At 41.5% G+C, this 26,052-nt stretch overlaps 2 protein-coding genes across 4 annotated transcripts in view; one reads left to right on the top strand and one right to left on the bottom strand.

The window, feature by feature from the left end:
- Positions 1–383: 383 nt before the first annotated feature.
- Positions 384–10,743, bottom strand: LOC134197524 (RNA helicase Mov10l1-like). Of its 2 annotated transcripts, XM_062666864.1 has the most exons (25): positions 10,023–10,055; positions 9,892–9,964; positions 9,700–9,837; positions 9,402–9,632; positions 9,129–9,344; positions 8,944–9,058; positions 8,794–8,892; positions 4,941–5,046; positions 4,826–4,869; positions 4,677–4,768; positions 4,551–4,609; positions 4,254–4,486; positions 2,790–2,858; positions 2,653–2,727; positions 2,434–2,589; positions 2,305–2,370; positions 2,082–2,246; positions 1,839–2,015; positions 1,723–1,782; positions 1,292–1,378; positions 1,057–1,107; positions 943–999; positions 745–885; positions 587–682; positions 384–537 (listed from the first exon to the last, which is right to left on the bottom strand). In XM_062666864.1, the coding sequence occupies exons 2-25, from the start codon at positions 9,903–9,905 to the stop codon at positions 475–477; spliced, it is 2,610 nt and encodes an 869-aa protein (XP_062522848.1). In that variant the 5' UTR covers positions 9,906–9,964; positions 10,023–10,055; the 3' UTR covers positions 384–474. The 2 variants fall into 2 exon arrangements, with proteins under 2 accessions (XP_062522848.1, XP_062522847.1); XM_062666863.1 differs by having other exon boundaries at positions 9,892–10,743.
- Positions 10,744–23,499: 12,756 nt separating this feature from the next.
- Positions 23,500–26,052, top strand: part of LOC134197257 (CMP-N-acetylneuraminate-beta-galactosamide-alpha-2,3-sialyltransferase 1-like) — a 7,564-nt gene continuing 5,011 nt past the window's right edge. The window contains exons 1-2 of one of the 2 annotated variants that reach the window (XM_062666542.1): positions 23,500–23,599; positions 25,367–25,435. The gene's annotated coding sequence lies outside the window, so the exon portion shown is untranslated. The remainder of the gene's footprint in view (positions 23,600–25,366; positions 25,436–26,052) is intronic. The other variant, XM_062666543.1, reaches the window with a different exon arrangement.

Below are 26,052 nucleotides of genomic sequence, written 5' to 3'. Positions count from 1 at the left end.
CTGCTATCTATGGAGGGGCACAGAGCCCTTCAAAGACTCGAGGTGTTGCAAGTCATACAGTATATCCAGGATAAGTCTTCCTTTCTTTCCAAAGTTGCAGTGCTGTCAGTACCAGTAAATTCAGATCATTCCCATACAAATGCAAAATTTTTCTAGTAGTAGACTGTGTACCCCAAAAATTTGCTTCACGATACAGACTGTAGTAACATGCACTAATTTTACGTTATTTAATTTCGTGATATGGAAAAATTACCAAGATGTATACTGTAGATCATTTTTAGAGGTTGTACAGTACGCTATCTGTGTTGTCTAATAATTACCGAATAGAACTTCTATTTTCATACCACGTGATCTCGGCAATTTCACATAATCGGTAAAATGAGTTAAATAAACGACTCTAACAAGCAGTTGGAAAACGGCCACTTCTTGTAGCAGTGAATGCCAAAGCACCTTCATTTCGTCTCACGTGTTGTCTCAATTTGCATCTGACTCTTTGTCTGCCGCACTTCCATCAACAGTACCGTCACAAATTTCGTCCTACGCAGCAGTCATAAGAGACAAATCAAGGCCAGTCAGTCATCCTTACCTCCTCAAAGTTATTCAAATTTAAGTTGCCAATATCAACGCCAATGTAAGCGTTGTGATCATAACAATAACGAACGAAACTCCACCACAGACGATCCTAAATTAATCAATTAATAATAGAAGTCAAATTTTGAACATATATTAACGCAAAAGACTTACTGTGGTAAGAACAAAGGGATCACCCACAACCAGTAGAAGAGCTTGAGCCCTTGTAATAGCCACATTGAAGCGTTTCGGATTGCTCAAAAAACCCAAGCAATGACGAACATCAAAACCAACTTGCGATGAACTAGAACGAACCTAATAGGATAGTAGACAGTAGAATAACACGACTGTAACCATTTGCACGGGTATTACCGTTGACAAAATAATGACCCGCCTCTCTTGTCCCTGAAATTCTTCCACTGAGCCAACCTTCACAAAACTATAGTACCAGTATCACAATACGAATAATACAGTAAATAAAACCACCTTAATTCCATCGACACCCAACCTGTTCAATAACAGCCTTATCTTCTCAACCTTAAAAACAATGCATTGATGGCTTACAACTGTATTAATACAGGTAAGCAGTTGCCTGTGCTGTGTCACACTGCACAGTTAGCACATTTGAAAGCCAAATTTTGGGCCATAGAATGAATGTAGTACAACATGTGACCTTGCAATTGCAACTGACATGCAGTACAAAATAAAGTTGAGCAAATACCTGTTTTCTGTAAGGTGTAATGACACCAATGTGATGTCCTTGAACACCATAGCTGCCACTCAACAGCGCCTGGACATACTTGGTAACCTGTAGAGTAAGCACAAATTTCACAAATCAATTGCAACTTCACAATTGCTAAAGATGCATAGCCTTAGCCCTAACTAATCTCCCATGGCCAGACATTTGGCGTACGCGGGGCGGATAATACGGTTCCCAGACCTTCTCCAAAACCCCTACACTTGTACGTATGGCTCTGACCTTCTCCTGGTCTTCACGTAGCCAGATCGCTCCAAACCGAAGGTCTGACCATGCAAGACTGTACTAACCCTCAGAGTCAGCTCTGCTCACCCTAACCCTAGTAGTTAAGATGATCCAACAACACTCACAAAATCATGCAAACAAACTGGCAAAAGCAAGGCTACATGACACACCTGCACAGCTTCAACAGGATTAAACCACGATGGGCTACTGCCTTCTCGAACATCTTTCCCCTACATCGAGACAAACAATCAGTGAGATAACCCACATACCATCAGCTTGTCCAAACCCTGATGCCATGAAAAAGAATAGGAAAGTTGTTCTTGTTAGGAAGATGCTCCCAACCACACAAAAAATGTGTTATCTTTCGATCAGCAAACGGTACTAGCTCTCCGTCATAAAACGTATCAGAAGGCAACACCAGCAATGCAGGATGAGATCTGTAGTTGTTGATTAACTTTGTGACCTACATAATGAAACCAACCAAGCCACACAATTCAATCTACGAAAATATGAGCAACAAGAAACATACACATAAAGGGTTATAGTTGCCAGAAATTGCGTACTGACGTTCATCTCGTTGATAGCATAACCTGTTGGTGAGTCGCTCAAGAAGAGAAACGTCAAGCCCGTGTGTTTTAGCAACAGCTGACTGTACTACAGCACCAAGCTGGAAAGGATCACCAGTCAAAATAATCTGCAACATCACAGATATGAAGGCTCACAAGCAGCAAAAAAAAACACATAGTAATGACTTGGCTGTCTGATCCTGCAGCAAAGTTGACTGCAATCAAACTCTCTGGTTCTGTAGCTTGACCAGCCTAAACATACGTCAATAAGTAGAGCATTTTTGGAAGCAGTTTCATGTTAATTGATATCCATACCTCATCCACAAACACATGCGTAAAATGACCAACGTTCAGTCCTAAACAGTAAAGCGTTCCAGCAGTAACGCACGTCGATACGACTACACGATATCGTGATACAAGATCCAGATCATCTGGTGTGTGACAGTAAGGTAGAATGCAGTCAGGAGGATCCTCAATTAAATAATAGTAAGTTAATATAATAACCAGCCTTGCCAGAATAAGTCTGTTTCTCACTTTCTGTCTTTGGTAGGCATTAAGTCTTGCCATATCTCCTTGTCCGATGACACCACTAAGATGCAAACGTTCAGCCTGAACAAACACAAAATCCACACAATCTTACAAAGAAACAAAACCCACATATCCAATCGTACAATGAGGTCTGCTGCACTGTTGGATGGTGTGCAAGCAATAACTCTACTGCTGGGAATGCAATGCAGAACCTATAAACATATAATGTAGAACTTAATTGAGTTTTCATATCGCTGTCAGTGTCTGTCCGTCTATCTGTCTGTCAATACAACACTAAAGCTAAAGTCGCCTAAAGAAGTTATTGTAACCCAAAAAGGATTAACATAAAACAACTACAAGTTACATGAAACTCTCATCAAGTGTTGTACGTCTGTCTGTCTGTCATACATATATTTTCATACACCATAGCAATAGCTAATCGACGTGTCCATTACATCTATTACATAGTATTACATGAAGACAGACAAACTACACTGCACACTAAATATTCACTAAATACACACACACACACACACACACACACACACACACACACACACACACACACACACACACACACACACACACACACACACACACACACACACACTAGACCATCTGTCTGTCTGTCTGTCAAATAACATTTATTTCAAACATACGTCTATTATACAATGCTAGCAAGGTAAAGAACAATGCAAACTACACGGTCTGTCTGTCTTCTGTGTGTCTGTCATTCACATTCACAAAACACACGCTACTTCACATTTCTAACAATATGGTAAGAAATTACAGTGTTTGACTTACTACACACTATTCAATGCTAGCCAATCTGAGTCTCTACTTCTCCATATAAGATATGAGACAGTTTGTTGAAGATGATTTTTACATCACATCATTCCAAAAAATTGAAAAGAATTTCTTCTTCCAGAATGCTCTATTGTCAGCTTCATTTGTGTGGCCTTCGGTGTCCCTTGATCTTTTAGTAAATTTGTTCCAGCAATCAGTAGCTGCTGATCCGCAAGTTCCAAATGTTCAAAACCAAAAAGTAAAATACTGCTTGTCGTATTACCAGAAATGTTTCGGTCTCTGTATTAAACATTTTTTTCTCGACTTGCTGCAGAATTTTGCCATCGTGTCATATAGGAACCGTGTACAACAACGCGAGAGGGACTGGTATGAGGCTAAAGAGCAAATTAGTTTCACCAAAACACTTCTCCTACTGCAATCAGCCTTACATCATCTGATGCCTGGGTAAAGCAATCAGTTGAGCTGCAAACAGCTATTTGTCATTGGTTCAACAAAAATGCCAGCTGCAATAGTACAGCAAACTCTAGACAAAGGTTTGTGTGTCCGCGAGTCTGTCTGTCTGCATGTCTAAGATTACAAGTAGTAAATAGAACTACAAATGTCTCTAAATCAGTAGACGAATAGAGCTTCCATTATTTCAGCACAGGTTGTGAGTAGTAGAGTCTGATATCAATAAACAGGTCTGTCTGTCCGTCTGTAATCAAGTTCTTCTTTTCACTTATCAATTCATACATGTAACTGTTCCTTTATCTGTATGCCTGTGTGTCTGTTAAATTTCTGAAGCTATTTTACAAACGTACCTGCAAAATTCCTTCTACCAAGGTAACAGTTTTTCCAGTTCCAGGTGGTCCAAAAAGAATGTAAGGAGCAGGTCGACCTCGACCAGAAACTATGTGCTGAACAGCTTCTTTTTGCCTTTCATTTAATGATAAATTAAAGAATCCACATTTTCTTGTTTTTTCCTTCCTGCCAGTTCCTTTCATAGGCACACTTGCAATGGGAGACATTGGAGATATTTTACCAGGAAACAGAACTGCAAAAATAACCCATAAATATCAATTAGTAACCACACAAAACCCATTGACCAAGCTACCAACCTTTGGCACTCAAGTTTTTGGCAAACTCAACTGCCTGCAAGCACCGTCTCAATGGAGTCCTAGATATAACATATCACCATATAATTATCATATCTAAACTATTGCACACTAGTCTAGCAATGTAACCTGTTAAAAGTAAATAAAATATCATAATCCTCATTCTGGAAATTCCGATGAAAATCTTCAGAAAACTGCAACAAGATACTCTCTCCATATACCTAAAGCGATTGAAATGCTACACTATCAACTGATGCATTTCTTTGTATTACCACCACCTCATGAATATATCCTTCATAGCTCGGTTCGCTGTGTCCTTTACCTGTCATGCAGATAACCCATGAGCACAAATACACATACAAAATACACCAACCAGTGAGATGTGTGTTTAACCTGGAACAGTTGCAATCACTTTATCCCCCACTAGTAATGATGGCCTTCCTTCTGCCAAGCCAGGAACTGGTAGCTGAAAGTAAGATCCTTGTTTTTCCATGGTCACCTATCAATCAACAACCACCATAACTCTACCATGAATATGACGACATATATGATACATGCCACAAATTAAATTAGTCAACAAAATAGCTTCCTACTTTCCCTTTCCACAATGTTGAATCAGTCATTTATATTCACACTATACGTAGCATGAGAAACACAAAGCAGTCTCTGACAAATACTGTAAATCTACAAATTTCCGTAATATCTTCATAAATTGTAGTAAACTCTATTTCGCAAGAAATTAACGTTCGTAAACTCCCATCATGTGTCTTCAAGTTTGGTGTAGTACTGCATGGAAGTGAATACCGTATTACCTCGCTTAGAAGGGCATGCTCTTATAGGTGAGGTTGAGCAGAAATTGTGTTCACGACACTCCGCAACTGTAAGAGCATGCCCGTATAAGTGAGGTAGCCTCGAAAACCCGGACCTCAAAACGTCAGCGCTTGCACAGTTTAGCAATTTACCAGATGGCGTCGAAGGAGTTTGCGGAGGAGTTGGAGGTTGCTGAAACAGAAACTGAAAGTACAGAGAGAAAGGCTAGAATTTCATATACGGTGAAGAGGAAGCTTTCTGCGATAGAAAAGTAAGATGAGTACGGAGGGAACCTATCAAAAGCAGCAAGAGACAGCGGCGTACCGCGAAGTAATCTTCAGCAATGGGTCAAGCAAAGGGACGAATGAGATGGCAGTGAGGACGAAAGATGAGAAAGATGGCAGTGAGGAAGAACGCAGTGATGAAGACAGGGATGAAAATTAGGATGAAGATGCTTTATAATATGAAGACAGTCATTAGATTATATGTGCATAGAACGGTTGCATGCTTGCTTAGCTATTTTAGGTAGTAGACGTGAATCAGTATTCGCTTTGTGTGCATGCTTGTTACCAGGATACCACAACAGCTTCTTTCCTCGCCTGAAAGGGCATGCCCTTATACCTCGAGGTATAAGGGCAGTCTGCTCAACCTCGTGCTATAAGAGCATGCTCTTCTAAGCGAGGTAATACGGTATGAGGCTCAATCAATATCCGGGTAAGTGCCTGCCAATGTACCTTCTAGATATGTCTTAGCTCACAAAAGCAAATTCGTCAACTGGATGCTACTCTGAGCCGACAAAGCCATTGCTGCTCGCTTAGAGAGTCTTTTAAGTTGTTCACATGCACAGTCCTATGAGCCAAGTAGACTTCACTCTTGTGGGTGCAATAGAGTGATAATACGTATACTACAGTAGTAATCCATACAAACTAAGTAATGATGGAATATTTGAACTACAAAAGTCATTACCATATTACCTCACCTACAAGGGCAGGGACACTCATTAGAACATTTGGTACTATGTGCCTCTGTACAGCGAATAGGGTAGAAGCCATGAAATTACCTGGAGGATTGCAGACACAAGAACACATCACTGATAGCCATATTGTTGGTTCTGATTTGGTTACTTCCTTCACAAATATTTTCAGTGACAACTGCTCTGTGCATCATGCTTTCTGTAGCTATCATGTGATGTTTCCCTTTGTCTGTGATCCTCCAGGGCATTCCATGGCTTCTACCCTTTTCCCTACACACACCGTACAACGATAGTTCCAAATGTTCTAATAAGAGCCCCTGTCCTTCTAGTCAGTGTAATATGGTAAGCAATTTTTGTTAGCAAATTCTTTGCAATTAAACAACTTGGTATAGATTTACAGTAATACTTGCAATTCTTACACATTTCATTTAATGTCTTAATCAAATTAATTCAAAAAATTATAAAATCACCTACTGCTAATTTCTATACAATTTGAAATTTGAATTCAAAAACCTAATAGTAAAACCTGCTGTTTCCAGACGAATAAATGCATATTTCAACAGATTGTGCAGCATTACATTGCCAGGTGATAGCAAAGCCTAAATAACACTTCAACATATCAATAATTTGTACTACAAAATGACTGGTCAAAAAATGTCAACAGAGTAGATTTGCAAATAATTAAAGCAGGGTATAGTAGCTCAAACCAAGAAAACAGTGTAACCTCAAGTAATTCTATTCACTGTTTTCTCTAACACAAGCATTTAATATCTCTTTCAATGGAATAACCAATAACAAAAAATCAGACAACCTGAAAACTATATTTGACAATGCTTATATAGATAGTATAATCCTTGAAGCAACACTATCGACTCCAAAACTGCCTGTGACATGTGATCAATTGCTATGGGCCACAATAAAAGCAAACACTGCTATCTCAGTCAAACTAAGTATTATTAGCAAGAAATAAGTATAAAACTAAACAACCAACTTGGACATAGTACGTTTCAAGCTTGCTAGAAGCTACAACAGAGATTGAACTATCTGAGATGTTCTTAAGTATCTGGCACTGATTGCTGCAACATCAGCTGACAAAGCTGTACCACCTTAACAATTAGCTGTCTTATGCAAATCTACACATATTATTCCCATACAAACATTTACTAGCTGCTATGATTTAGTAGTAAAGGAACTAAAAAATTAGCGTATCGGAGATCTTTCTAGAATATCTGGGATCATTTGAAGCAGCTGCCAAGGTGATAAATCTGTGATAAACTAAAACTAAGCCATTTTACACAAAACGAATCAATCAATTAAAATCATACAGAATCTTATACCCATAGAAAAACTTACTAACTAACTACAGTAGCCCATCACTAATCCAAACCTTGCTAATCCAAATCCTCGCTAATCCGAATTACCTTCGGCACCCTGCCTTGTGTACCCTGATCCTATTGTAGAGCCTGATCCGAGGTGCTGCTACATTAAAACGGTTAGGTTTTAGCAAATGAGCATATCTGACTACCCTGAAAGAAGAAATTTGTGCAGGAGAAAAATTGTGCTTTTTCTAGAAACATCACTACTTGTGCAGAATTAATTTGTGCAACAGTAAGGCCATGCGCAATAAGATCATGTGCAAGGAAAAAATATATATGGAATATATTTTGTGCAATAGGCTTGTGATCGCACAAAATCGCACGAATTTTCTTCCACACAAATTTCTTCTTTCAGGGTATTTAAACCTTGACTGTCACATTATTTATAAGTATGCAGTCGTTACCACAAACATGACATATAGAGACATACATAAATGAGCCAGTCGTCTGGGTGTCTGAGGGACTTCCACGACTACGTGTTTTGGTAATCCAAACAACTTCATTAATCTGAACAGGGCTTGGGATGGCTGTTTGGATTAGCAAGGTCCTACTGTATTATGATTTAGTGGCAGAGCAAGTATGGCAGTCACACATGCATGCACAAACACAGACACACGTGCACACACACACACACACACACACACACACACACACACACACACACACACACACACACACACACTTGATTGTACGACTACGCTCATGTCATCACTAATCCACCTCCATGTTTTCTTTTTGAAATATTCCCTCCTACCTGACTCAATTAATAAATTAATATTCTATTTCTCAAATCTTATAAACCTGCCAGTTCTTTCTTTCCAGTTCGTTCTGTAAATCGAGCAATTTGTCATCAATCTTTGTAATTTTAGTTTCCTTTATTAAGACAGCCTAATAAAGATGTCCACATAATCATCAAATATAAAGTAGAGGAAAGAAATGTAATATCTGCACAAACAGAAAACACTTTCTTCAATGTAATCTATACCATTATAACAATGATCTGACTTTTGTTCTCGTTATCTTTCTTAAATAAATCTATTCTATGGCAATTATACGTAAAATTTACATTTCATCTTCTAACCATTACCTCTGCCATATCAAACTCTCCCATGTTGATCTCTATCTGCACCTCCTCAATATGTAATAGTGAAGAAAACCGTTGGCTGTATGAATCCATCGTTAATGCCTAAAAATGCAAATATTACAATGGAACTCATATCATCTGTATGTGTGCTACCCTTCCAATGCTTGGACACACATCCACAATGTTTTCTTGATCAATAACACATGCCCTAAGCCTTGCAGAAACTGGATATTCTGGAAGTTTGTTGGGAAACGATCTCGGTTTAGTTCTAAAGGATAGCATACCACTAAAACACCTAGCAAAATTCCAGAAACTTTTCATACAATAAGAATACTCACCGAATAGGTCTTCTGCCAGGGACATGCCATGGCAAACCATCTGATAAACTGCTCACAGAGTTATCCTCATAATGATAAGCATGACAACTCCGCTTGTACGGTATGGAAGGAGTAACAGCTGCCTCAAGAGGGTCACATACAGTAACAGACAGTGTTCGAGTTATCACAAACTTTGCAAATATGAACTCCATCTTGTGTTCAGCATAACCTACATCACTAGTTGCAAAGAGTAAGAAATACTTAAATATTTATCTGATATCTAGATTAATTAACCTGCCAAATATAGTCATCTCCACAATACACTCATGACCTGGCACAAGATCCACTGGAAACTGTGTCACCTTTGCAGAATGTTCAGTTTCAAATGATGAAAGTCCAGCAGCAGCAACAACAGCAGCTTCACAAGTTGGCTCTTTCAAAGAACAAGGAGTAAATACTAACACACTGCAACCATCCTGTACACTTTTGCACAACAGCATTGTAATGTTTTCATGACTTTCATTCCTCTCATAAAAAAGACATGTTAACTTAATTAAATAAAGTTAAAATTAAGATCACGCCACACACTTACCTCACTAGAGATCGAACACTTGTTGTTTGACCAATAAATATCTCACCAGCATCTAACATCCCCGTCACCGACACACCATATTTACTATCATCATGACCTCCTACTGACATTCCAGAATATGGCCGCCGACAACCAATTCTTACATCACAGCTATATTAGAATTTATTACAAACTGGCAATATTTTCATTTACCGATGATCAGCCATTCGACCACCCGAAGGTTCGACTCGGATAGCTCTCCAATTCGTTTGCTTATAACTGCACTCTATTGCAGTAACTTTTACCAAGTCATTAACTTTTGGATAAAACTTACTAACACAGACTTTCTTAGAAAAATAGATGTCATCATTTATGAAACCGTGAGATTTAAAAAGAGAGCGAATTCTCCCATCAAACGTCCGAACTCTCAAAGGTTGAACCCTTGTGGCATTCCACTGGTTCTCGACATCAGAAAATTGTATATCGGCTTTCACCCAGTCACCAACACAAGGAATGTACCCTCTCACCACAACATCACGACTGAACACTGCAGCATCACCATTTATCATTCCACCACCATATCTACTAAGCGTGGTAACAGTTCCCACAATAGACTGTACACACATGTCAACTGCGTCATTAATTTCAGCCACTGATCTCAAATTTGCTGAAATTTCGTTTTTACATTCATTCCGGTGCCAATCATTTTTCTCTACAAGTTCCACGCGGTCAGCTCTCCAGGCGGCCTGCAAATGGCCTCGTGAAGCAGACACGCTTACTTCGTCTCCCTCACGCACTTGAACTCCACCGACCACGCAGTTCGTAGCAAAATAGACAAAACCATCAATCATTCCGGAGTCCGCGCAAATCTTTGTGACTTTTCCTATAAAGGTACGACTATTTTCTGATGGAGTTGCCGAGCAAGGTTTCTTGTCTTGTGGAGCTTCGTCCGTTGAAGCCAAATCTACTGAACTTTCAAAAGGTTTGCTTTGACTTCCGCTGAAGAACTTCAGAACGTCAGAAACAACTCGAATCATCTTAGGCCTCACAAACCCTAGTGCTGGTGTCTGATTATCCGGGCCTTGTATTGTGAATTTGAGCTTGCTACACCACGTGCGCTAGCTCTCACGTGCGTACATATCTCTCTCGCAGTTGAGTCACCTAGGCGGGAAGCGCAGCCAGCCCCTCCCCCTTTTTGACTTCCGTTGGCGGGGAACGGAAGTCAAAAGGGGAGGGGCTGGCTGCGGGGGACTAGCGCGGATTCAGGGATAAAGTGAGATTCAACACGACACGTTTTACAACTAACATACGGGAACACAGCACAAGATCCGGTATTTAGACATCCCGGATATACTGTCATCTACATTTACATCTCCCCTTTACAAGTCCAGTCTAGAGGGAGAATAGCTAACTCTGCCTGAATATCCTTGATCTTGCTTCCGGATTCTCTTCGGTCGTATGTTTCGGTGAAACAGCTAGCTAAGTGCTGACAATTAAGGATCCGTAGGCTGTAGGATTGATGTCTTTTTCGATGGTTGTATCACCTCAGGACTGTCAGGGCATTGGACGGTTGCGGCGTATTTGTGTAGTTACCCGAGGCCCAGATTTCCGGGCTTGAGTATAGTAATCGTTTGATGACCGGACGACCGACCTACCTTAGATATAGTCGATTAGCGCAGATGCAAATGAAGCTATTCCGACCAATAGACGAGAAGTGGTGTCATTACCGACCAATAGACGAACGTGATGATATCGTGAGGCTCCACCTCTCTTTGTTTGGTAGCTGCTTCTAGGCAACAACCAGACGTCTAGCTAGAGAATCGAAGCGGCACAAACAACGAGACGCCTAGCAAAGCTGCACAAAAAACGAGACTTTTACACTCTTGTGAGCTGGAAAATCGATGGTGAGCTGATTGTTTTGTTCTACATTTGTAACATATGTTTCTCACCCACAAACAGAACAATGATCACGCCCGTTACTTCATCACGTAAGGCGATCGAAGATTGCCAGCTGACCTAGCGTCGAGGCTCTCCGACTTGTAACATGTGGCTTGTTCCAACACTTCGAAACAACTACATTTGTACAGTGTAACATGCATGTTTTTCCCCATTACGACCACAACCAGACGTCTAGAGAAGCTGCACATACAACCAGTCGTCTAGAGAAGCTATACAAACAAACAGATGCCTAGAGAAGCTGCACAAACAACCAGCCGTCTAGAGAAGCTATACAAACTAACAGATGCCTAGAGAAGCTGTAGAAACAACCAGATGTCTACATTCTTGTGAGCTGAAAAATTGGTGGTGAGTTGGTTGTTTTGCTCTACATTTTTAACTTGCCCACCAACAAACTAAACAGAACAATGATCACGCGCGTTACTTTATTACGTAAAGCGCGTCGAGGCCACCCGACTCGTAACATTTGGCTTGTTCTAGCCCTTCGAAGCAACCTGATCTACATTTGAAACGTGCATGTTTTCCCTCATTACGACAACAACCAGATGTCTAGAGAAGCTGCACAAACAACCAGACATCTAGCTTATTGTAAGCTGGACAATCGGTGGCGAGCTGTTTCTTTTGTTGTACGTGAGGGTTTACCACTAGAAACAACACCTAATCTAGACACATTTGTAACGTTCATGTTTTCCCACCTCTAATTCTGTTTTGTCTTTGGTGTTACCTATGCCACGCCTAAAAACGCCCATGGTGCCTCATTACGACTTCAAAAGCTGCACAAACAACCAGACGTCTAAAGAAGTTGCACAAAGAACTAGACGTCTAGAGAGTAAAAGTTGTAACATTATGCTTGTTCTATCAATAGTGTCATCTTCTGAAAGCCCAAAACATTGTAGGTGCATGGAATCGTGTTTTGTTCACTGAAAATCAGTGCTGCTCCTTTTGTTCCTATCTAACCGAAAGCTGGTTTTTGTATGTGCTCTATACTTTCGCTGTGCGTGGCGGTTAGTTGGTATTGTCTAGACCATTCTGTCATAGCGCGACTAATTACCTTCAAGGTGCATACTGGCCGAGGGTTTGCATTTCCAGTGCTTCCTCATTGGGGTCTGAATAATGTATGATCTTGTCGCAGGCGATGCTACTGATCCTTAATATGCTGTTATCAGAAACCCATACGTGACTGCCAACGGCTAAAGGTGTCATCTCCTTGGCGTTGTGGTGTCTGTCATACATCCTTTTATGTCGTCTTTATACGTTTGTTCTATAGAGCATCCAGAAGATCCGGCAGCTTCTGTTTCAATACCTCAGTAATAATCGGTAAGCCTATGGGTAGTTCTCAGTCGTCGGGCCATCAGGAGTTCAGCTGCGGACTGTACACGTTCTGTAATGGCGTGGATCTATCTATACGCCAGAGCGCTAGGTATAAATCACTGCATTTCTTCAGCATGCTTTCTTAACGTTCCTACTCCTCGCTCCGCTTCTCCATTGGCTTGGGGAAACTTCAGGCTGGAACTAATGTAGGAGAAGCTATACTCTAGCTTTCGAAAACTTTGCGAAGACATCAGACGCATATTGCAGGCCGTTATCTGAAATCAGCTTTTCTGGTAGTCGATGTCGAGCAAATATCGACTCTAGACTGTTGATTACTGATGTAGACGTAGTCTGCGTCAGGAATGCTAGTTCAATGTAGCTAGAATAGTAATCTATTATCAGAGGATAAGATTGTCCTCGCAGCTCGAATAAATCTGTACCACAGTGACAATCTGCCATGAATGGGTAGGAAGCTGAGTGTAGAGTAGCGGTTCTGATGAGTTTCATTTTTCGGTAGCACGAGTGGAACAACTCAAAACAGTTTTCTCAATTTCTTTGCATATTCCTGGCCACCAAACACTATGCCTTGCGCTACTCTGCCTTCGGTGATTCCTTGATGACCAGAGTGAATAGCTTCTAGTGTTTCTCGTCGTAACAACCCATTTTAAACACGCTCAAATGGTCTCTCTGGTGCCATTACACCCTATTTCGCCTTTGAGATGAGTTCGCTGTGGTCAGTCTGTTTAGACATAGGCTTTTACACGGTAGCATACCTCATCTTTGTCCTGCATTGCTGCAATTCGATGGAGCTTCCCTTCCGACGCAGAAAGTGATTGGACAACTGTAGATATTGTGGTATACTAGTAAATAAAGCTGTGTTTACACCGTCGCTAAATACACTACTTAAGATTGCATGAACTGGCGTTTGTCTTATTCATCCTTAGTCCAGCCTCTTCCAATTTCGTCAACACCTTACCTAAGTTAGACAAATGCTCTTGTTCGTTTCTTCTTGTTATTAGCTCAATAATTCCGGCTTTTGTGAAGTCGAACAATTCTTCCGCTATATTCTCTCTCAAAGCATCCGGTACTTGTCTTGGTCGGTAAAACTCGGGACTCGTAGTTTCTGTTACTGGCAATTTCACTTTTACAACTTGCAATCTGCCTAACTTCCCACTGTTCACTGTGTAATAACAATAACTCTTCTACTTTTCCTTGATGGCGGTTTGCCTCCAAAAGATGAACTCTTTCCCAATCAATTTGTACTTGTCGAATCTAGTCTCTTCTTAATAAACTCGGACCAGAGCCTGCCACAACCACAAGCGGAAAAGACAATCGGCGTCCATCCAGAGTAGCTACCCACACGTCCAACTTTCTACATACAGGTACCGACTCCTCAGTATATGTATTCAGCGTCTTCTTTGTAACCTTCAATGGTGCTCCACCGTATACTTCCAGACTGACTTCCGTGTTGTCTTGCAAACAATACTGACACTCGCTTTTGTGTCTATTTCCATAGTGTCTATTGTACAGTCAACGTTGTCTTCATAGGCTTCTCCTTTCCTTTGTGCAACGCGTGAAAATTGCCACTAATCCACTCAACCTCCTCATCCTCATTTGTATCTGAATGCGCCTCCTCAGGGCCGATTTGTATGTATCTCTACTAATGTCCTCTTTCTGAGCCATTTTCTCACTGTGTGAGAAACAGCCTTCGCATGCCCAATTTTGCTGCAACCAAAACATTTGACAGCCTTGAACCAGCTCTCGAACTGTTTGTGTCACTGTTTACCACAGCGATAACAACACCCGGATATCTTGTCAGTCGGTCTGTTAACTGCTTTGGGTACTCGTTGCTTTGGTAACTGGTGTACAGGCTGCTTCTGTAACTGATGTACGGACTCTCCTTCTGGGTTGCCAGGCGTACTCATTGCTTCCTTCTGCTTTAACTCTGTGGTATTCTTTTCGGCTGTTTTGTGTGCAATCGCTAATTTATACGCTCTCTTGAATGTCAGCTCTTTTTCCGCCAACAGTCGTCGCTGTATACGGTCATTCATTATTCCTACGACTAGTCTGTCTCGTAGCATATCACTAAGCATCGCCCGAATTCCCAATGTTCACTGAATCGCTGCAGTTCTGCCGTGAATTTAGCGACCGACTCAACTTCCTGGCGCGATCGACTGTCAAATCTAAATCGTTGTACTATTGCTGATGGCTTTGGGTCGAAATGTTCTGTCCACGTCTGTAGTATTTCGTCGACTGACTTCTCTTTAGGCTTCAACGGAGCCACTGAACTTCGTAGAGTTGTATACGTGTGAGCTCCAATCACGCTTAATAGAACAACTCTTTGTCTAACCGCATCGTCTACGCCATTCGCTGCGAAGTATAGTTCTAACATTTCTGCGTAAGGTGGCCATTCCTCCTTCGATTCGTTAAACTCCGCTATTTGTCCGAATACTGCCGCCATCCTCGTCGCCAGATGTCACAAGTAACTACGTCGTTAGCACGCGCTTAGCCGGTCCTAGTGTTAACTCAAGACGATCTATTTCAAGAATGACTGGCTAGTCCTAAATGCCAGTCAATGACTGAACTAACACAATTCAAGCTCTTGGATGTATACTACAACAAGATTATCATGCTTTCGTTGAGAAGTTGCTATCATCTTTCGTCGAACTGTTGCCATCATCTTTCGTTGAACCGTTTCTATCATTTTTCGTTCCGTTAAAATTCATTTGTCGTAGCTAGAGATCGATGTACGTGCACGGGAAATACTGTAAAGCGACATGTATGTGTAGCGACCGGATCCAGAAGAAAGCATGCAGCGCAACGTTTCCTACGAATCTTTCTTGCAAGACGACGTGGCTCGTTTATCATCAGTCTTGTTTACACCTGTAAATATTCTTGCACGGAGCGGGCTTGTTATCCACGTTATTTCTCGATTCTGTAGCGCTCGATCTTGCATCACTTGCAGCTAGCAACTGAGGTGGACGAGATTATCATGCTTTGTTGAGCCGTACGTTGCTAGCACAAGCGAGGAGCCAGGATTTATGAAAAGAGGGGTTGCAAATTTTGATAGACCACGCCTACTTTAGTCAATGCATTTGTACGTGTTAGAGGTGCAAATGGCCCAGGCTTCTTACAGCATAGCTAAAGTAAATGGCAACAACTATGGCAACATATCTCTAGCAATGTGTCATGTTATAAACTCCCTAAATCATCAGAACTGTCTAACAGAATCTAACTGCATCATGCATAAAGTATTGCTAAATAGATGTAAGTAAACTACGATGCAACTATGTCTCTTTCAAACAAAGACTGTATCAACAATTATCAACAATCTCCGTAGATGATTTGTACAAACTTTGTCTGCTGGTACCCGGTCTTTGTAATGCATGGCGATAACTGATAGGTGTGCAAGACGCTCCTTTGCCATGGTAGACCTTGCTTAAGTCTTCAGTCTCCTCAGTAGAAAAATGACCTCTCTGCTTCTGTACTTGTGATAGGCAGAACACATGCTATCAATAGCAGACGATGAACATTTGAGTACAGCCGAGAGTCACAGGCTCCCAAGGCCAGGAGAAGGTTAACTAATTGTTGGGTATGGCCTTCTTGCACTCTTGCTCTCTTTTCCTTGCTTCATTCATTTCCTGATATTTGCTTTGCCATACTGACTTCCACCTTCTCGCTTCACCTTCTAGAGACTTTGGGAATGAAAGATCGGCTTTCCATTGGGTCAACGTCGGAACGAACTAGAAGGGTAAGCACTAGACACAACAATGCTCGGACATTATCTTGCTCACCATTAGATCCTTCACGCATCTGAAGAAGCAGGAAGTCTAGGAGGGGTATAGCAACGGATCGTTTGTAGTGCTCAATCGGACTCCGACTACTAGTAAGTGTATTGCTCCGGTTTCGCTGTAAGTTTGTTTTTCTTGGAACAGATTCAATGGATACAACCCCGTCTGCGAGTCGCAGAATGTCTTGATACCAGATGTCAAAGAGGTTGCATATATCCTGCCTTGTTGCCTTCATTCTTTCAGTTACGTACTGAGTAAACCATTCCCTACGCAACAAAGATATCCTAATCACGAGTCTGGGGTTTCGCTGCCATATGTCGCACTTCGTCAAGAATCTGCTTAGTTATTTCTAATTAGATACTGGAAATGATCACAATGCGGCTTCAAGCTCTTGTGCTTTAACTTCGAGGCCAAGTAAAGGAGGGTTGCAACCCCACAACCCTACCCTAGATCCGCCACTGTAGCATCTTTTGTTCCAATAATAATTCGTCGTAGCTAGATAAAGAATGGTCTCGTACGTCTCATAGAAATACAGTGAAGCCACAAGTAGTGACCGGATCCAGGAGAAAGCAGCGTTAGCGTTTCCTACGAATCTTCCTTGCAGCACGCCGCCGATCGTTCATCATCAGTACTACTGACAGCTAAAACATATTGTTCTCTTGAAGATCGCGGATGACATGTTTGGTCGTGCGCAACGGTACACATGCATGGTCCCATGGGACCTCGCTTTGCTTCTTGAAGAACGATGAATTCGTTTGTTTTGCGATTCTTTTGTAAAAAGTAACAGACGCGTACAACGCTAGCCTGAACTTTACTCTGCGGTTCTCAGTTTGACGAAGGTTTAACGTCTTTACTATGAATATGACATCTGGGTTTTCTGTCATAATGCGCGGAATTGTTACGTTACCCACTGTTTTGAGTCCCAAAGTACTGCTGATTTGCTCAACAAATTCCCGAGTGATTCACGCCAATATGCTATCGTTTCTTCGGTTATTTTTCGCGTCCTAAAAGGACTGCTGATTGGCTTGAATAACTTTCCGAGCATGACACTCCCTTACAAACATAGAAACATACATACCGACAGACAGACCGGAAGTCAATTCAGCCCGTTTAGAGTAAGCTTCTTGCGAAGCAGTCCACTACTTAAGTTGATGTGATGTCCTTCTTTTAGGCTCGTAGCTTAATAAACAGTAGCATGTAGATTAGTGGACGTGCACTTGATAACTGCACCAAAATCGTGGTGTGTTAAAAAATACATTATCGCAGGGTACGGTAGCACCCTGTATGTAAGGATTGCCCAGGTTTTGGAGCGTTGTGGGGCGTTGTCATCTTTTTGCACGCTTAGAAAACATGGTAAATAAACACTACAATTTCTTAGAATCAACGAAATAAAATTTTTGCACGTCGTGTACTATATTCTATTTTTGTTTTGGTCAATAATCATCTAACAACCTAGAAAACAGTTGCTAGCCTCGGAGGCCCATGCGCCAGTTTTGTTCTGCTTTTTCTTCTTCTTCTCCACGGATATCTCTTTTTTAAGTTACGTACGGCTGAGAAACTTTAGAAAGCGCTTTAGAATCACCCGAACTCTATTCTTTTGTTGATGATAGAAACCGAAATGAATGTTAGAAAATTTGTGTTTTTTTTCAAGCAGATTTGATTCTTTGACCGTCATCATCGCTGTTGCACAGTTCGGGCCAATCACAGAGCCGTATTTGCGATGCTTGTCCATGGCAACCAAGGACAATGGACAAAGCGCCAATCAACTATGCCAAAGAGTCTAGGAAAGAGTCTACCACCAGAACTGTATAATTCGATCATGTTTGCCAATTTCAGGTCTAGTCTGAAATCGTTTGCGATCTACGTCGCACACAGGAGTATAAATGACAAATAATTATGCACACATAGTATTTTATACGAAAACCCAACAATTGCAACGCATATTCCGTATATGATAATCTTTGGCTTTGACTATTACCTAAGCAACGTTCTATTCTAACTGTCGTTGCATATTTAATTATACACGCACGGAAGAAAGAAAAATGCAAAGGCACTAAAAATTAGGATCTATATTCGTGCAACGTGCGTTAGGATACCATGGTACCGTAAGTATACCCCGTATACCTAAAACCACTTGAGTAAACTACCTCTGAATCATGTCTAACAAAAGCTGTTACATATAAACAGGTTTAATTAACGCTAATAAAAACGCGCTAAATCTTAGACATGCTTATAAAAGGCTTACATGCCCTAATAAAGACATGCACACCCTAGCTATGTTGTGCTTTTGCGCTCCTAAAAACTTACCAAGCTAGAATTTTTTTTAAAAAATTTAAAAAATGGAATGAATGTAGGTACTGGGTAAAAAGTAACAGAAACAAGATCTACATATAATATGAACCAAAGCCAGACATCATTAGTGAATTCTTCCAACCCCACACTCCCTAAATTTTGCATTTTAGGGGTTGGAAGGATTCACTAATGATGTCTGGCTTTGGTTCATATTATCTATAGATCTTGTTTCTGTTACTTTTTACACAATTCCTACATCCATTTCTTCTTTCAGAAAATTTTTTTAAATTTTAGTTATTATATAGACGTTAGTAATCATAAATATAGAGAGAGTTGGTACTTGACCGTCAAGGGCGTTGTCTTTGTCTTGGTATCCAAACGATCCTCGCCCGTGTTGTCTACTCGTATAGTTGCATTACTGGTGTAAAGAAGCGGGATTTCCTGAGTAAATTTGAGCAACCAGGAATCAAACACCGCGGAAATGGCCAAAGAAGTGCAGCATCAAGTGCAGCCGATCGTAGTTGTTCAAGTTCCTTGTACGCCACAGCTGCCAGAATCGTTTGGTGACGGTGATTTCAAGCTGAGGGAAGCGCTTTGACATCTGCGCGAAGGCGAATAGTTGGGGTGCAGGCGAGACACTACTAAAGCTTCCGCTGCTGCTGAAAGCAAGGGCATTCGCTGTATATGGTAAGCACGCAGCTGCCGAGTCGTAGAATAACCTGGTAGAAGGGAAGCATTCTTTTGCCCCGGACACAGAAGAATCTCGTCGATTAGCGCACTGACAGCTGCAAGACCGCAAAAATACAGGCTGGAGAGTTTGTGGAAGTCTTCCTAAGAGCGTTAGAGCGACTGATCGATCGGGTAGCGCCGAATTTGCCGAATGAACTTCGTTAGTAGGCAATCGATCGATTACTTTCTGGAGGGTTTGCCAACGCCTGTCGCGGATCAATTGTTCATACTTGCGCCAGTTACGCGAGCTCGGGAGTTGATGCTGTTGGAGAAGCACAGGGTCTTGCGAGCTAGGCGAATCGCTGGAATAACGGCGTGTGAGAATGAGGACGTAAGAAGAGAGAGTGTCGGGTCACATTAGGGTAATCCGGGGTAATTCCGTACACTTTTGCTTTTGGTGACCCGTAACCTGTAAACGGCGTACCGTTTGAACTTGTTATGGTGTCTGGCTTTAGGATTGGTCACTGCACTACATACAGGAAATTTTGTGGTCATGTTCTTAATCACCTCGATTAGAAACAGGATATAATGCGAGGAAAGGTCAGATTTGGTGGGTGAGGCAATTTTGTACACTTACTAATACTCGCTTTCCTTAAAGGTTTTGGGTTTCTAACACCATTCGATCAACGCGCACTAACACTTACCAATCGGGTCTGCGTGTTTTTTTGAGATGTTACATTGCTGTCGATAAAAAAGTTGAAGCGGTCGGTATTAGAAGACAGCTCGGGTCAAGAAATCTTTCGGATTCCGTTTGCACGAAGGGTCCAGATGTACATGTACCAACGACAAAATCAACACCGACACAAAAACAAGGTCTATTGTGTCTAGATCTATGGCTTTATTCACGAATGAAAGCTGTTTCGCTGTACGTTCAACGGTTGCGCGCGACATTATCCGCTTGAGATTCTATACAACGTCGGTTCCGCAAGCGTGCAAACATTACGCCGATTTTGAGGTAATTTATGCGCGCATGCGAAGACAACGTGTGGCAGCTGTCTTCGTTTGGGCGTTGCATGCAATCGCTGCCGAATAGCGACTAGCTGTTGCTGCTAGTAGCTGCGTTTTACTTTTACCTGTGACTTCGCGTCGACGGCGAGCGCCTGCAGTATGTCAAATGAACCTTCAGAAATCGATCACACTATGGACGCGCTCTAGAACCGGTCGTACGTAAGCTTACCACACAACTTCGATGGCCCTAGGCTGTTATTCTTTCACACGTACATCTTCATGCTGTAATAGATACCTTAATATGATTTATATGCGCTAGCTAGATGGACAAGGAACCTTTTCGCTTTGGATGCAATGGCGTTTGTTAACCGCGTGAGTTTAGAGCCAAAGCAACACTTTTTCTTTTCGAATTTTTACCGGCACGTATAGCGATGCATCGAATCAGGTAAGGCCTCATTGGGACTCGGCTTTTGTGTGTGTTTGTGTGTTTGGCAATAATGAAAAACCTTTTTCTGATATCTTTCGTGACTCTGCCACGTCATTTTGAGTGATGATGTAACATCAAGACTTGACAGACGTCAGATGCGGGTACAAATGTGCGTACGTAATGTAAGATGCGTGTACATGTTCTGTGTGGTACGCACTTATCCAGTGGTTCGGTTTGTACCTCCTGAATACTTCCTAGAAAGTGCTTTGTTTAGTAAATGACTGACGTGAAGAGGAAGTCTGTAGACAAATCAGGTGGTACTGAGAGGTAAGAAGAGAATGCATGATTTCATCTTGATGTAATGTCCTCAGCTGTGGCTGTCATATAAATGAACCAGTCACTCAGTGTTGCTGTAGTGTGTTTTACCTTTTGAAGTGTGTAGTTGCTGTGTTGTTTGCTGTGTTCCTGGATGTACCAATGTGACCAAATATTTGAAGTATCACATAAAAAGTTTTGTCACATGGATAAATTTTATTTCCATTTGAATGACGTTGACTGGTAGTTGCCAAGGGATACTCTAAGTCGAAGTCTACCACAGTCATTTAGAGAAGCTCTGTACAATAGATTTAATTTTGTTCGTTAAATTAATATTAATTATTGTCATTAATATCAATTTTAGTTTGTAAATGTCAATATATTGGCTCTTTTCATTATTCTGTACTCTTGTGTGTAATGCTTCAGGATACATCACACTACCACTTGCAGTTCAATTTCATTTCCATTGTGTACACCATTTTAATAGTAATACTCAATTATTACAACCTTAATAGTACTAACAGAACTTTATCTACTTGCTACCTTAGGGTCTTTCATTCCCTAAGAGATTCCTTGAACGCCGCGCTTTCTAACAAGTATTCAGCATGTACAAACCCGCGGGCCCGGATCCAGATGGAGGTTCAGGGGTTACAACCTTCTCTTTTCCAATAGGCGTGGTTCACCGTTGATGAAAGGAATCGAAGGCAGTGCAGAGTATCACACCCAGACGTATACATGGTAAGAAAATTTGTATGTAATGGCTGCTGCCTTTATGCATGTTATCTGGTCAGATTTCAATAATGTTCTGCTTCTGCTACCGCAGATGGGCTCTAGAACGTTCTAGACTGACTGTCTCAAGACTATGCACACTAAGACCATTTCAGTATGTAAGGGCCCGATCAATTAAGTTAATGCTGCTGATTTGTAGATTTTGTTGGAGGTGATTACATTACATACGAGTATACCATAGTCAGCCTATCAGGATAGTACTGTATAGTCAACTTAACTATGAAATAAATAATTTTATTATAAAAGAAAAAAATTAGTAATGCTATAAATAACTGCTACTAGGTCAACCCCCTCTTTCAAAAATTCCTGGATCTGGGCCTGAAACCAAACCATTCGGTAAGTGCGTGCAACAGAGAACACGCATCATAGATTACGTACGCATGTTTGTACCCGCATCTGAAGTCTGTCAAGTCTCAGTGTTACATCATCACTCAAATGACGCGGCAGAGTCACGAAAGAGATCAGTAAGAGGTTGCTGATCACTGCCAAACACGCAAACAAACACAAGAGCCGAGTCCTAATGAGGCCTTACCTGATTCGATGCATCGCTATACGTGCCGTTGAAAGTTCAAAAAGAAAAGTTGTGGCTTTGCAATTGGCTCTAGACTCACACTGTTAACAAACGCCAATGCATCCAAAGCACACCAAGTTTTCGTGCGGTAGGCGATGACGTCGTTAGGGCAACGCCCTGTGAAAAGGTCTATTGCGATCGTTATCGTGTCTCCGTTGACCTATCTCATGCAAATTAGCGTACTTAGTTGTTTCTTTAGGCATCAACGTCGACTACTAAAGATCGATGTCTTTAGTCCCCCTGAATGCAGGGGAGTAATTGAGTGAGGCGAATAAATACCTCAAAGGCAGTTTACCAGACTCTATCCCGCCGGAAGTATGATGACGGAGAGGGTGTGGCTACGCGTGACTAGCTTCTAACCACTACGTACTGGTTATAGTAAACCGAAACAACTTTGAACCTTAATTGATATCTCAGTGAATGTAAATGTTTTAAAAATTCAAATTTTCGATATATGTGCGTTATAGGAACTAACTGAAAATTTAATAATATAACTTTTGATTTTTTTGTGTCTGTGTCAGTTACTTCTAAATAGATAGACATCCACAGAATTATTTAGTCACACATACAAATCAGTGCCACAGTAGTGTTTCTGGCCACGGTGAATCGACCGTCTTGCAAGATACATGACATCACTATTATCGCGGGCCGAATTAAAGTCCGGACTCATTTGTACTGCTAATCTCCGCATGCGCAAAAGCCAAAGGCGTATATAGATGGCCAAGTTTTCCGTCCTCAGTGGCTGATTTTTCGGTGGTTGATGTTTTTGTAAGGCGGATTGTCCAAGAAAAGGTACTCTATATTTTACCTAGTCTCGTGTAGCCAGATTATTTCTCGCCGGTCCGTAGTTTTGGCGAAAGGGGTCTGCGTGGAATACTGCTTTGATGTAGTTGTTTGGTCTCTCTCATTATCCCACAGAATCCCGGTGGGGCACAGAGATGTCTACTGGATTCTGGTGCATGGGCATTGTCATGGTGCACATCATGCCACACATCATACCACACATCATGCCACACATCATGCCACATGTAGTTCTACCCGATATAATGCGTTGTAAAGTCATATTAATCAGACGATTGCGCAAAAATTGCATGGTATATGTAAAGAAAATATTCTGCATTCAATTAGCAGTTTATGAGGAAACCTGACTCATGCAGATACTGTGTATAGACATGGGCAATTCGTGCTTTGACGGTTAGGGTTAAGATTATTTGGTTAGGGTTAGGGTTAGAGTTAGAGTAGGGTTAGAGTTAGCCTCGAATTTCCAGACCAGAGAGCGCGCGAAGCGCGCGAACTCTAGTCTGGACCAAGTCGATACTAAAACGATTTCGGAAGTATTTATCAAAGCGATGCTAAATGGTAGTCTAATAGCGTAGGATCGTTTGACCTAGATCGACATCGTTTGTAAATGCCATGAAATCTCACGAACGAAGAAGAGACGTCTGCCGTGTTTAAGGCGATATCTTGGTGGACGGCATAAAACGACGACTCTTCGATTCTTTGGCAGACCGCTAGCTAGTCTAACCGCTCGACCGGCGAGACTACCGCTCGACCAGTTGTCAAAGATAATGGTATAGCGACGCAGCTGTGCATGTCCTGTCACCGCAAGCTTGAGAGTATCAAAGAACTGAAGCTTAAACTAAAAGTAAGATGTGTGCGTGCACCAGAGTCTTCCTCACGGCTCTGGCTTGCACTTAGCCGTCCACGCGGGTTTCACACGCGCGCAATCAGCGTTAGTGCACTTAGCATAACCAATTACTGCTAAACCAATCAGAATTTACAACCGACATTCCGGCTATAAGGAGCTGATTGGCTTAGAAGACTATTTTCGAAATCATTTTAGTATCGACTTGTTCCAGACTAGAGTTTTCGTGCTTCGCGCGCACTCTAGTCTGGAAGTTCGAGGCTACGTTAGAGTTTATTTGGTTACGGTTAGAGTAGGGTTAGGGTTACTGTTTGTAGTGGCAATCCATGGTTTGTGTATATATGCAGGCTATTCATGGATTGCACCAAATCTGCATGCGCTTTGCGCGCAACCTAGAGATAATGATGATGGTTTGTCCACTGCATTTAATGACTTTCTATAGTGATGACCAACCCGCTAGTATTAGATTTGCATTTTAGACCACATGTCTGGCAAACACGAGCGATGGTTTAGTCTCGCGTAGCCAAACTCCTCCCTTTTTATATCTACCAGCGGGAAGGGGTTTGGTGAAATTGCTCACACAAGCTCAGGTGCCAGCCGCCACCGACTTGTGAGTGGCAGATAATTACAATTATTGTGAATAACGTAAACGTGTAATCAACACCACGAAAGTTGATTGTTAGTCACACAATGGATCCAGGTTGTTGTGCTCTGTGTTTGGAGTCAGTCAGTCTCAAACGTACAACAAGAGAAAGACTAGGCTCTCGCAATTAGTTAATGCTCAAGCGATGTATACATCTTAATCGGACATTCCTTTGTGAACCAGCTGAATCTAAACAGAAACGACTGTATGTGGATTTTGTTAAATTTAGCGAACCAAGCTTGCTTCGTTTCGTAATACGAGCAAATTCTAGGGTTGCGTGAAGAGTTCAAAGGCACGGCAAGCGAAATATTCGAGAGGAATTGCGGTCGAAGCAACAGAGGTAAGCTATAAACGTCTTGCTTACATACAAAATTGCATGGCTAGATAGAGATACAACACGTTTATGGTTACAAATTAATATCGACGAGCGAAAACCTTACTCGTGCCTATACGGAGGTAAGCGCGGAGTTTCCGTGAACTCGTAGTACGTCAGATAGAAAGAACAATACCATACTATCGTAAATTAAAGTACGTCCATTGATTGTTGTAAGCCTTTCCAACAATATGATTTCTCGTCGACAACAGAGATTATAGTGTTTTAAGAAATTATCATTTATGAGCTTAACCTTAATTAATCTAATTACTAATTGCAAAAACGTGGGCGTATGCCTGGCACCGGTGCTTGTGTGCAATTTCACCAAACCGCTTCCCGACAGTAGATATAGAAATGAGAAGGAGTTTGGCTACGCGAGATTAGTGATGGTGTAGAGGTGGTGGTTTTCTCTTTCGTTTCTGGCGTTTGCATGAGTTTCAAACAGCAGAGTCGATTCTCTTCAAAATGTTTGAAATAATTAATTAAGAAAGGGAGAGTATTCTCTAGATATACATACATACATGGCTTATTCGTCCCGAGGAGTGTGTCCGAGACTCCTGCCTACGTATACAACTAGTTTGGCG

This window comes from Corticium candelabrum, chromosome 22 (genome assembly GCF_963422355.1).
Source record: "Corticium candelabrum chromosome 22, ooCorCand1.1, whole genome shotgun sequence".
Taxonomy (NCBI): domain Eukaryota; kingdom Metazoa; phylum Porifera; class Homoscleromorpha; order Homosclerophorida; family Plakinidae; genus Corticium; species Corticium candelabrum.
This window is presented reverse-complemented; position numbering and strand designations above follow the sequence as displayed.

Bases quoted from the DNA above. Each gene is read 5' to 3' on its own strand.
- LOC134197524 (XM_062666863.1), bottom strand. From the start codon at position 10,715: ATGATTCGAGTTGTTTCTGACGTTCTGAAGTTCTTCAGCGGAAGTCAA. The intron at 9,838-9,891 runs GTAAATGAAAAT...CTGTGATGTAAG, and splicing joins GGTCGAATGGCTGATCATCG to AATTGGTTGTCGGCGGCCAT. The intron at 8,893-8,943 runs GTAGCACACATA...TTGCATTTTTAG, and splicing joins TGTGTCCAAGCATTGGAAGG to GCATTAACGATGGATTCATA.